Here is a 12702-nt window from a genome sequence, read left to right as displayed (position 1 = left end):
ACACAGATCTCCTGACTTCCAGTCCAGTGCCCTGGGCCAGGCTGCATGGCAGGTTGGAGAGGCAATGGGGGAAGAGCATGAGGTGACACAGTGGGATGGCTTATATGGAGATTCAGATCTGTCTGGATGATGTTGCTACAGAGCCTACTAGTTGAGTATAGAAGATAGACTGATTCTGAAAAGCTGATTAGAGGTAGGGAAGTCGATCACCAACTCTGGATCTGCTTGCATCATCCCAGTAGCATGGGGGCAACTCATATCTTGCAAGCACTGCTTGTGGCATTCAAAAGGTGCCCAAATTCACTAACAGGGTCCAGGAAACTTGCATCAAAATGGCATCCTGTTAAGGTGCCTTTCATGCCAATGTGATGCAGGAGTTTGTTCTACTGGGGAAGGTCACAAAGGCATTGCCCATTGTGGATAAATAGTGCAAGTGGGGAGAGGTTAGTGAGCTCCCTCTACATTGAGAGCCAGTACTTACTACACATCTATGACTTCACTATCCCCAGAAAAATCCCTTTCCCTGAGACCCTCTCGAGGACCAGGCTGCCTCTTGCAGCTTCCAGTAACCCTATTTCTGGACCAGGTAGACAGCAGGTAAAGCTAATATGCAGCTTAGGTGGAGGAACATGGCAGGACCCAGGGCATCCAGGTTTGTGCTGGCAGACAAGGTGCCTGTGGCTGTGCATATGGTGCAGGACTCTAGATGATCCCATAAGCCTAAGGCTGTCATTGTTCCTGTGCCCCTGTTCAAACCACATCCTCTTTAGGAGGCGCAGTTGGGAACGCCTCTCCAGCTTCCTTTTCAGACTTGCTGATGTGAGTTTTTCCCTGTCTTGTTCCCACAGTTGCCTTCCTCTACCCATATCCTGCTGACTGCAGCCAGACCCAGCAAAATGGGAATGCCACCAGTGGCATGTACACTATCTACCTGAATGGTGATGCTGGCAGGCCCATGCAGGTGTACTGTGACATGACCACCGATGGAGGCGGATGGATAGTGAGTGGTGCTGGGGTCTTTGTACATCTGTTTACTTTTAAAAAAAATCAAATGACTCTCATGCTGCACTGACATCCCTGGAGACTGAAATCTTCTGTTTATGGCCAGCACAGGCATGGCATAGGCAGCAGCACTGGAAGTATCCCTCCACATCAGTGTTTCTCAACTCTTGCCTGGGAAGTACCATCTTTAGGGGCAAGGGGATAGTTGCCTGTATGCCTGGCAGTCTCAGCAGAGGCCAAGGACTGAACAGTGAGGATGCCAGTTGTGGTGTCATGGCATGCTCTACTCACTGCAGGTGGCTCCTCCTCCTGGCTGTTCTGGGGATTAGCTCTCTTCCAGGTCCAACTCCTCCTTTTGTGGTCTCTCTCTCCATTGTTCTCTCCCTCACTCTGCAGCCCACCCCTTGCTCAGGAGCTGCAGCTTTGTCTTCAGGACACAGCCCTCTGGCCAGATCATTATGTGGTTTTCCCATCTGGGGTATGAAGTCTCACTAGGCCTGCTGTGCAGGCACTGCCACTCTGTCAGTGCCAGGTAGGGGAACCTGGGGCCACCCACTACTTCAGGTCCCAGTCAAGGGCCCCTGCAACACGCAGCCAAAGTCTGCTCAGTGTTCAACCTTGCTGCTTTCTCCCTGGGATGCTTCCTACTCTGCCTCCAGTAGGCTTTCTTCTCTGCCCTTTTCTCTCCCGGGTACACCCTTCCCTAAGGGCCTGGGTCCCACTCTTTCCCTGGTCTCCCTCCTTCCCTCTCTAATACACAGAAGGTGGATGCAGACTTCCTCACTGCAGCCATTTCTGTTGCCAGCTTCCTGGCTTTGTATTAGCCCAGCCCAGCCCCACACCTGCTCAGCTGAGCTCCATCTTCCAATCAGGAGTTGCTTCTCCAGCCTAATCCCCTCATGTGACCTATCTCACTATCGGGCCCTTTCTCAGCTTCCTTAACCCTTTTGGGACTGATGTGGGGCAAACACCAATCACAGGTGTGGTGGTTGGGGACTGGGTCAGGTTCATTGAGATACAAAGTATTTCACTGGTTGATCCTTTATTCCAGTCAGGCCAACGGTGTTAGTGGCTGAATTTCCATAGCACCTGATAACTGCATGGTGGCTCATGTAAAATGAACAAGCAGTCCTGAGTCCAGTTCCTAGTGGACTGCTGGCCACATAACAGAAACCATGACCTAAGGGCAGGAGCAGGGCCGGCTCCGAGTGGGAGCGAGGGACCCTCCGCCGAATTGCCACTGAATACCTGGACGTGCCGCCCCTCTCCGGAGTGGCCGCCCCAAGGACCTGCTTGCTAAGCTGGTGCCTGGAGCCGGCCCTGGGCAGGAGCATAAAACTGTGTGATTCTGGGAGTGTCTCTCTGTGCAGTGACCCCATTCGCCACTAGAGTGAGATTATCTTCATCTCTCTCTTTTTTTTTTATTTTAGTGAAGGCTGAATAATGCAAACACTTTCCCATGAATATTCATTCACATGTAAAAAAAAAAGTTCTTGTTGGTCCTGTTGTATAGCTAGTTCCTGTTTATGTAGGTGTTTATACCACATTTGGGAGGTTTGTGTTCCTTTTAGCCTCACTATCCACAAACAGGAATGTGATTGGAGTTATAACAGGGCAAACATTTGTGGAAAGCAAAATTTAAATTTACAGTCACAAGTGTATGCATTGGAAGAGCTTGTGTGCTTAACCAATCAGGGAACGTTAAAAAAAAAAGCATGTGAAATCACCTGGCCAATCCCATTTTTCCAACAGCTTGAAGTCTGAACACTCATTAATGCCCCTTCTCTGTGGACAGTTTGGAATCATGGATAAATGGGAGGAAATTGCCATCTGCTAGTGAATATTCCACACTCAGAAAATGAGGATAATTTACCCAATTGTTCATGACTCATGCAGCAGTGCTTGTTTTGCAGGTGTTTCAGAGGCGGAACACAGGGCAGCTGGATTTCTACAAGCGCTGGAGGAATTATGTCGAAGGCTTTGGAGATCCCCTGGGGGAATTTTGGCTTGGTACTGTATCTGTATGTGACAGATGAAGGGTGGACAGTTAAAGACAGCCTTTGTAGAGGCTGGCTGGCATTTATCTGAAATATGCAAACTTCTCAGGACTGCAGTCAGGGTGGAAATACTATAGGTACAGCCCTGGGCTTGTCTGCTTCTACTCTTGCTTGGAAGTGTATAGGCAAATTAATCAAATCCAGTGCCCACTGAACTTCATCGGGCTTTCACTCAGCGTGAACCAATGTTTTCCATACCTCAGAAAAGGCTCAGTTCAGGGTTTTGTGATCCTGTACCAGGAGAGGAGTCACAAGATACTAGTGCACTGATTTAAAGGAGAACATGGCATTTGCTGAAACATGAAGAATAAGAACAAAAAGTACTGTACTTGGCAAGTCATTTTCTGTGTCTCCTTTCCTGCTGTTTCAGCTGACTGTGCTTAGATTGGTGAATTCAGCCCCTAGATATGACAGTGGTTGGGGGTCTTTAGATTTGCTTAGAGATAGTAAGTGTTCCTTCAGAGTCTGGATTATTCTCCTTGATCTAGCAGTGACATCAGATTCCTGTGTTTCTGATGTCACTCTCTGCTGCCATGAAGCCACAAGCAATGGTGCAAACTCATCCTTATCAGTATGATGTAACTTCGGGATCAAGTAGGGGGAGAAGGTGGGATGAGAAGGAGCAAACCACTGATTTAACTACAAATGTGGCAAGAAGAAACCTTGGAACAGAGAAAGTGAATGAATTTTGATACTGGTTTTCCCTCTATAGCAGGGGTAGGCAACCTATGGCACACGTGCTGAAGGCGGCACATGAGCTGATTTTCAGTGGCACTCACACTGCCTGGGTCCTGGCCACCGCTCTGGGGGGCTCTGCATTTTAATTTAATTTTAAATGAAGCTTCTTAAACATTTTAAAAACCTTATTTACTTTACATACAAAATAGTTTAGTTATATATTATAGACTTATAGAAAGAGACCTTCTAAAAACGTTAAAATGTATTACCGGCACGTGACACCTTAAATTAGAGTGAATAAATGAAGACTCGGCACAGCACTTCTGTAATGTTGCCGACCCCTGCTCTATAGAATAATTACCTTGGATTCTTCTCCCAGGTCTTGACAAGCTGCACAACCTCACTAGCAGTACTCCCATCCAATATGAGATCCGAGTGGATTTGCGAACCTCCAATGACTCTGCCTATGCTGTCTATGACTTCTTCCAGGTGGCTTCAAGCAAGGATAAGTACAGGCTCTCTGTGGGGAATTACCAAGGCACTGCCGGTAAGGAATGCTTTGTATCCTTGCTTCTTCGGTCTCACATAATGGAAGCAAGCACTGGAATCTGGGACACTTGTTTCCCCATCAGCATGTGGGTTGGAATAGACTGGGATGCATTAGAAGTCCCATAAGCCAGGTTGCTTCCTGGTGCTTCTCTGAGGAGAGAAATATACATTGGTATTTCTGGCTGGACCTCGGGAGTGGGCCCGCCAAGCCATCTCCTGAGAAGGTGGGGGACTAGGTGTGGCTAACCTGCCACTGGATAAAGAGGCAGAGAAGAGGGAGGAGGCCCATGGAACTGTCCTCAGACTGGATTGGGGGAGCAGGCCCAGCAGGCAGGGGCGTCTCTATGTTTTTTGCCGCCCCAAGCATGGCAGTCAGGTGGATTCGGTGGCGTTTCTGCGGGTGATCTGCCAGTCCCATGCCTTCGGCGTACCCACTGCCGAATTGCCGCCAAAGCTGCAGACCGGCAGACCTTCCACAGAAACGCCGCCAAAGACTGCCTCACTGCCACCCTCACAGCGACCGCCAGGCCGCCCACTGTGGCTTGCTGCCCCAGGCACATGCTTGCTGTGCTGGTGCCTGGAGCCGCCCCTGCCAGCAGGCCACCTGCTGAAGAATCCAGAGTAGGGAGTGGTTCCAGCAGATGAGCCTGTGAAGACGTTGGAGGGGCTGTTGGGCATTCCCAATCAAAGAAGACAGCATTGGGAGGTGGGGAGAAGGAGGGTTATGTGGGGAGAAATGGCAACCTGATCCTCAACTGAACTGGAATTCAGACTCCTTGGGAGTTCACCCAGCATTACTTCCCATCCTGATGATATAATGGCCTTTGCCATCTGTACTACAGGTATTCCTTGCCATGATGATGCCTGTGCCCTTGGCTTCCAATCCTCTCACCTGTCCCATTTACCACCTACCCCACCCCATCCCTTCCAACCCTCACTCCCACCCTCTGGGGATCTCCAACTTTGTGGAACTGCACCTTCCTAGCACCCTCCCCGCAACAGTCTGATAGTGGCACCCCCAGATTGCTGTGCCTAACATCTCCTTCTCCTCTCTTTTAGGGGATGCGCTGACTTACCACAATGGCTGGAAATTTACCACCTGGGACAGGGACAACGATGTGGCTCTGAGCAACTGTGCGAGGTCGCACCATGGCGCCTGGTGGTACAAGAACTGCCACTTAGCTAACCTCAATGGCAAATATGGAGAAAACAAGCACAGTGAGGCAAGTGCCAGGGTTCTGCAGCATGTGTGCTTCTTCTCACCAGCTTCAGGGACATGGGTGATGCTGGACAGCTCAGATGGTGCCTCAGTCAGGAAGGGCTGTCCAGACTCATCCAATGGTTACAGATCAGGCATATTTCTTCCATTTAAAAAGAGTGTATTGTAATCAACTCATGGCAGCACAGGAACCTCCCAGTTGTTACTAGGGTACCCACCATGGCCACATGTAACTTCAGAGTGACTGCAGGGATGGAACTTGCAGCATTCAGCCCAGACAGCACAGCCTACTGCTTGAACTAAACAAGTGTCCATTTATAGTAATCGGTATAGGGCCTATGAGACAGACAGACACATGCACACTGAGTGATTCCAGTTCCATCCTTTGAAGCACAGCTGCAGACACACTGCCACTAGCTAGCTGATCACAGTACTGAACAGTGAATTTAGTGGTGCTGAAAGGTGCTGGATTGACAGCCATGGGAGACTGGAATCCTGTGTGTATCCAGACAGCAAGGACAGCATGAGTAGTGGAACCTCTCTCGTGTTCTAAGCCAGGATTTGAACCCTTGTCTCTAGAGGTAAAAGGCTGGGGCATTTTCTCAGACAAGTTGCATATGAAAAGCGCTGTATATGTGATGCTCAGGCCAGGGGCCCACCTAATTAGGTGGTAGCAACACATGTCACTGCTGCCCCATGCTCTGTGCTGGCTGCTCATTGGTTTCAGGATTGAAGTCAAAGTGGCACTTTTAACCTATAAAGGCACAGATGGCATGGGACCTTGCTACTTGAGGGTATGTCTACACTGAAGCAGGGTGGGCATTGTGGCATGGGCGGTGGCTTGGACTAGGCACCTGAGATTGGACTGGGGGCAGGGGCTGGGGCAGGCGGGCTTGGACTCTGGCGGCCAGCCTCAGCATCTACCGGTGCTGCAACGCCCCCACTGCTATTTTTAGCTTGCTAGCTCAAGCAGAGCTAGCATGAGTCTGTCTGGGGCCTGGGAATCACACCTCCCAGCTGAAGTGTAGACACACCTTGAGAAACCACCTCTCTCTTATGCCATGCTGCTACAGTTGCAAATGGGCAGGAACGTTTGAATTGGAACTTCCTAATTTACAAAGGGGGTGGTGGTTGGCAGTATAACACGCTCCACAAGGGGAACCTCCGCTCAGAAATGGGCTCCCTCTCAGAAACTTGTCTGAAATAGTCCCGGTCTGTTGGTGTCAGGGCATGACACAAAATATATCTATTTACACAGGTCTCTGTATGTGTTATGCATGTAGGGGGTTCAATCCTGGTAGGTGCCCAACTTAATATATATTAACTTGTGTTAGGGGTGTCCAGAAGGCTGTTAGGGACTCCCTCTTCTTATTATGGTAGAAATCCAAATAAATAACAACCCTCACAATATCTGAGTTATGTATTCTAGTATCCCAGTCCCCCGCCCCAGGGTTTACATGCTTAATAAAGGGAATTCCCTGTTCTCTTTCCAGGGGGTCAACTGGGAGCCATGGAAAGGCCATTTGTTCTCCATCCCTTACACTGAAATGAAGATCCGTCCTCAATCATCCAACAATGAACCAATCCTGGGGAGGAAAAAAAGGTCTCAGGCAGGGAAGAGGAAGACAACCAGGGCCTAAAATGGCCTCCAAGCAGGGCCGAGCTTGTCAATTCCTGACAATGGAATTCCATTGTTTTGTAACAAAGTATAAGGATTTGAACAGCTTGTTCCAATACTTATGTAACCAATGCCCAGCCTGCTTCAGCCCCTGCTCAGAGCTCTCTGGGTTCACAACCCAGCCTACTTTAAGCATTTGGAGACTATTGACAAAAGTCACCAGTCACAGAGTGGGAGGGGACTGATGGCAAATACTAACATTTACAGCTCTCCTGATTGGCTGAACTCGACAAGGACCTGACTGGTCCAATGCACACAGGTGACCTATTTTCCCTGATCATTATGAACCTTACAAGCAAGGTTTAAACTCATGCTGCTGCTTCCCACAACCCAAGTTGCTGACCCCCATATTTGCAAATGCCCTTCACTACTAGATATTGCTACCAGCTGCTACTACTGTAACTTCTCAGGCCTCAAGGGGGCATTGTGAAGTTAAAATGCATCATCTTGTCAAGTTAAAATGCATCAAGTTAAAATGCACCCTCATCTGTGTTGGAAATAACCCCATGGGTTGATAATTTTAAGAGTCTAGTTTACTTGCTTCTGTTTTTGCTGTGTTTTTCTTCTCCCGGTTGCCAGCTTGGATGATGAAAAGAGGCCATTGCGCTTCACTTTTATTAATAATCAGCCTCTAGTCACTTTCTCTTTCAGATCCTCATGTGCTAGCACAATGCCACAGTCCTTGGGTTGTCTACGCTGTGGGGAAAGATTTGGTTTTCAAACACTGCTTCTTTTGGAATTTTAAAAACAACATGGGAACATTTCACCTAGTTTTACGTTTTTGTATAAGCTTTTTTATAATAACCTACATTTCCCATCTAAATTAAACCTAACAGTGTCACTTTAAAGCCACTGGTTATGAGGCCCCTGAGTTCAGGTTTATTTGTTGCACTCCCCTGAGGACTGGAATGAGGAATATGTACCAATAGGGGATTTGTTGTCAGATGGCATCAACATCAGAATGGCTGAGAGCACCTGAGTTCTCTGAATAGGATTCTCTTGGTGACCTCGGACAACTCATTTAAGCCCTCTGCCTCAGTGTTCTGATCTGCAAGATGGGGAGAATAATAGTCACCAACCTACTTCAGAGGGGTGTTTTGCGTGTTACTTAGTTAATGCTGGCAAAGCGTTTTGAAGATAATTAAGTACTAAATATTATTTTGAATACAACAGTTAATTCTTCACAGGAGAGAAATCTCTTCACTCATCCCTCTCTCTCCTTGGTCCATGCAGTACCTGTCTCCTCTTCCTTCACCTCTTAGTGCTGGATGCAGAACGTTCTCTACTCTTAAAGGTACAGTCTCACCAGTACAGGCATTGAGCATCATGAAATGCTTTCTGTTAAACTGCTGGTAAAGTTAATCAACGCTGGTTTAAACTCTGTTGTCTTGGGTCCTCTAATTCCAGCTCCATGTCTCTTTATGCTAAAATCCTTCTGTATAATTTAATTGTAACCTTTGGAAAGCTGGTGTCTTCCAACCAAAACAAATGCCTAGGAAGGAGTACAGTATATGCATGTTCACAAGCTCCTACACAGGCTTCATAAAGAGGTGGAGGGGCAGAAAAAGGTGGTTGAACTATCCTAAGCTCTGTCTGCTCACGATGCCAAAATAAGATGCCACTCACAGGTGACTCTGAAAAATTTTCACAGGATGAGGCTTGTCTTCACATACAGCACTAGTGTAGCTGTATCGCTGTAGCACTTAAGTGAAGACACTCCTGTGCTGACAGGAGGCATCTCCTGTCGGTGTAGTTAATCCTCCTTCCCGAGAGGTGGTAGCTGAGTTGATGGGAGAAACTCTCCTGTTGACAAAACCTCCCGTGTAGACAGCGCTAAGTCAGTTTAACTGTACTGCTCAAGGTTGTGGATTTTTCACACCCCTGTGCTTCATAGTTATACCAATATAGGTCTGTAGTGTAGACCTGGCCTGACTGTCCCTCTCTTTCCTTGCATCCTTTTCATCAGCGCTGAAATAATTACAATGGTGACATTTAAATGGTCACCATTAGGCCCCAGAATTAGCACATTGACATGAACAAGGGTAGTTCACGCTATTTTTTGACCTGTTGTTTCCAGCAGATTAAGATAGGCAGCACTGCGTGGGTTTACAACCAGTTCACAAGGTGAAGTTTTTCTTCACAGTCTTAAGGGTGCGACATCATTTGCTTGTGAAGAAAAGCTCAGATCCTGGAGCACATGATGCAGCCAACAGGGGGAAGAACCAGCTCACCAAGACTGGTGGGAGCCAGTCACATTCAATCACTATCCCAAAGGGTTAATCAGCTGTGCCAGTTGGAACATGAGCATCCTGTGTATCGGTGTCTCTTTCTAGTTCATAATGCTGAATTGAAATGGTTCTTACATAGAAAGAATGCCTAGGACTCATAAATCATTCACAGACCACACGGAGCTCCTTAAACATGACCAATAAAGACACTTCTAAACAAAAATCTTGCCCTACTGGGAGCCTTTCACACCTACTTTGCTCTGGTGTAAATGAGAACACAAGGGGTATGATTCTCATTTACACTATGGTGCCTTTATGTTGCTTGGGCCTTGACACACACCCACTTTTGGGCCCCTTTTCTTTCCTCCCCCATCCCCCCGCCAAGCAAGAGGGGATAGTTCTTCTGCCCCTCCCCACAACACCCAGCCTGGGAAGGGGGTGAGGGGGACCTGCGGCAGCCCCACGCCCAGTTTAGAATGCGGGGGGTGAAGAAGCCCAGGGTCTACAGGAGGAACAAAGGTGAGGCTGGGGGGCAGAACTGGGGGCAGGGACCACAACTAATGTGGGGATGGGATTCATTTGGGGCTGGGGGGCAGAATTAGCTGCTGGGCCGGGGAGGGACGGATGTGGGGGTGAGAGCTCCTGCAGCAGGGGACAACTCACCTCAATGAGTCAGGGAGAATGGGCAACATGAATTGTCTCACACACTGCGAATGGGCAGGGGGAGGGTTTCAAATATCAAAAGCCAGGCCAAAGCCACAATATAATCACAATAAACACAGAATTTTGGGGGGGTCTCAGTCGTGATTTTTAAACCATTGCAGTTGGCTTGGGCCCCTGGTGTCTGTTCCCAGAAGAGGATGAGGAACGTGTGTGGGATAATCACTGGCTTAATGTCTGAAGGCTGTGAAGCAATCCAAGTTGTGGGGAGGGATAGCTCAGTGGTTTGAGCATTGACTTGTTAAATCTAGGGTTGTGAGTTTAATCCCTGAAGGCGCCATTTAGGGAACTCAAGTAAAAGTCTGTCTGGGGGTTAGTCCTGCTTTAAGCAGGGAGGGGGTTGGACTAGATGACCTCCCGAGGTCCCTTCCAACCCTGATATTCTAAGACTACTAGGGTACATCTACACTGTGACAAACCCCACCATGGCTCTGAGTCTCAAGGCCTGTGTCAGCTGACTCAGGCTTACAGGGCTAAAAATTGCAGTGTAGACCTTCTGGCTTGAGCCTGGGCTTCAAGATCCCAGCTCCTGAACCCCAAAACATCTACACTGCAATTTTATAGCCCCACAAGCCTGAGTCAGCTGACCCAGGCCAGCCACAGGTTTTTTATCACAGTGTAGACATACCCTTGGGGTCTATTTGAGGGTCATTGGAACAGCTTCCCAGGGCATGTGGTAAATTCTCTTGGAGTCTTTAAATCATGATTGGATGCCATTCTAAAAACACCCCCCTGAGCACAGCAAGTTACAGCGCTGTAAAGCGCCAGTGTAAACAGTGCCTCAGCACTGGGAGCTAATCCCCACGGGGAGGTGGAGTACGTGCAGCGCTGGGAGAGCTCTCTCCCAGCGCTGGCGCTGCGACCACACTCACACTTCAAAGCGCTGCCGCGGGAGCGCTGTGCACTTGCAAGTGTAGCCATACCCTAAGACAGGCACTCCACTTCACCCAGAAGCGCTGGCTACTGTGGATCTACCCTTTGTGGAAGAGAGGTGGCAATTGCCAGAGGAAGGCGTATTGCTCTTCAAAGTGCCCTTGTCCCACTCAGGCTACGTGGTCCAGCGCTAGCCAGAGACAGGTGCATTTTTTTCCACATGGTGACATATTGTAACTGTGGTGGGAATTCCCCTTCCTCTCCCTCAGTGCTAATACTGAAGATCCCCTGTCCTAGCCAGCTCTCCAGAGGCCCCAGGACCCCACGGGAGCCAGGTGAATGGTCTTGGCCTGTAGAGATGACCCCTGGAAATAAGAAACCCCACTAGTCTCATTTCTCAGCTGTTGCATTTAGCTTCTGGGCATTTCCAGATCTGCTGCTTTCTGTACTACCACTGACAGGTTTCCCCCAGGCCTTTACTAAGCGCTTTCAAAACCGCTCTCTGTACATTTCAGTCTCACTCTCCTACAACTCAGAAAAGGTTTCATTGCCACGGAAACACATAGTTTGCCTTTCAGGTGTGTATGGAGCAATGAGTGGTAATTGCCATGGCCTGTGCTGGGGGAACCCACCAAAGCCACAAGCTCCAGCTAACTCCAGAACTGGGGTTCAGCATGAAAGTCAGGGGGAAGAAAGGGGGTGGGGGGAAGCTGTATATACAAATGAAGTGAGCTTTCCCAGCCCCTGCTCTCAGGCTGGAGCTTGAAATTAACAGCGCATAGGGTGATATGATCCCTTCATCCCCTTCAAATGAGCTGCTAGAGGCAGCTTTTGGGGAGTGGGGTTGGAAGGAGGCTGAGCTGGGTAACCCCAAGAGCTCTTCAGGGCTTTAGTTTCTGGACAGGCAGCATGAGTGAGTCATATGGGCCAACATCTGTCATGGAAGGCAGGGCTGCTGTAGCTTCAGGGAGCATTGCCAGTTCCACCCTAGCAGTGGGCCCAACACAGGTGCAGCCTTGGAAAGGATTACCTGCCCCAAGTGTGTGTGGGTGGGTGGTGGCTTATTCTGAGTGAAATGCCTTCCAGTGCTTTGTGGGGAGGCAGTTAGAAAGGCTGCTGGTTAAAGGCAGCTCCTGCCAGGGGCTATTCCTGCAAAAGTGGTCTCCAGGATTCCCACTGTCCCCTCCCTTCTGCCTAACAAGGGTCACCCAGAGAGACATTAGCCCCTGCTGTCACTCTGAGCTGCCCCAGTGGAAATGTCACTTCTAAGCAGAGCTGCAGGCAGGTAATGAGCTGTGGCACCAGCTTTGTTGCCCCTGCTGGCTGCTCTCAGGGCTTCTGAGCAGGCAGCCAAGGCTCCTTCTTCCTCCTCCCTAGCTCACAGCCAGGGGCGGCTCCAGGTACCAGCACACCAAGCGCGTGCCTGGGACGGCAAGCCGTGGGAGGCGGCCTGCCGATCACCGTGAGGGCGGCAGTCAGGCTGCCTTCGGCAGCTTGCCTGCAGGAGGTCTGCCAGTCCCGCGGTTTCGGTGGCAATTCTGCGGCAGGTACGCCGAAGGCGCGGGACCGGCAGACCTTCCGCAGGTGTGCCGCTGAATCCGCGTTACCAGCAGACCTTCCACAGGCGCGCCGCCTGCCTGCCACGCTTAGTGCGGCAAAAGACATAGAGCCGCCCCTGCTCACAGCTCTCTTGCCCTC

General features: G+C 49.5%; 1 protein-coding gene across 4 annotated transcripts in view; it reads left to right on the top strand.

The window, feature by feature from the left end:
• TNN (tenascin N) overlaps nt 1-9563 on the top strand; it is a 54687-nt gene extending 45124 nt beyond the window's left edge. For all 4 annotated transcript variants that reach the window (XM_045026500.1, XM_045026497.1, XM_045026498.1 and 1 more), the window contains 5 exons: nt 849-1000; nt 2916-3012; nt 4117-4284; nt 5346-5509; nt 6999-9563. In XM_045026500.1, the coding sequence (XP_044882435.1) occupies nt 849-1000; nt 2916-3012; nt 4117-4284; nt 5346-5509; nt 6999-7145 (728 nt within the window). In that variant the 3' untranslated portion in view covers nt 7146-9563. The remainder of the gene's footprint in view (nt 1-848; nt 1001-2915; nt 3013-4116; nt 4285-5345; nt 5510-6998) is intronic.
• The last annotated feature ends 3139 nt before the right edge of the window (nt 9564-12702 follow it).

Source organism: Mauremys mutica, chromosome 8 (assembly GCF_020497125.1).
Source record: "Mauremys mutica isolate MM-2020 ecotype Southern chromosome 8, ASM2049712v1, whole genome shotgun sequence".
Taxonomy (NCBI): Eukaryota; Metazoa; Chordata; order Testudines; family Geoemydidae; genus Mauremys; species Mauremys mutica.
This window is presented reverse-complemented; position numbering and strand designations above follow the sequence as displayed.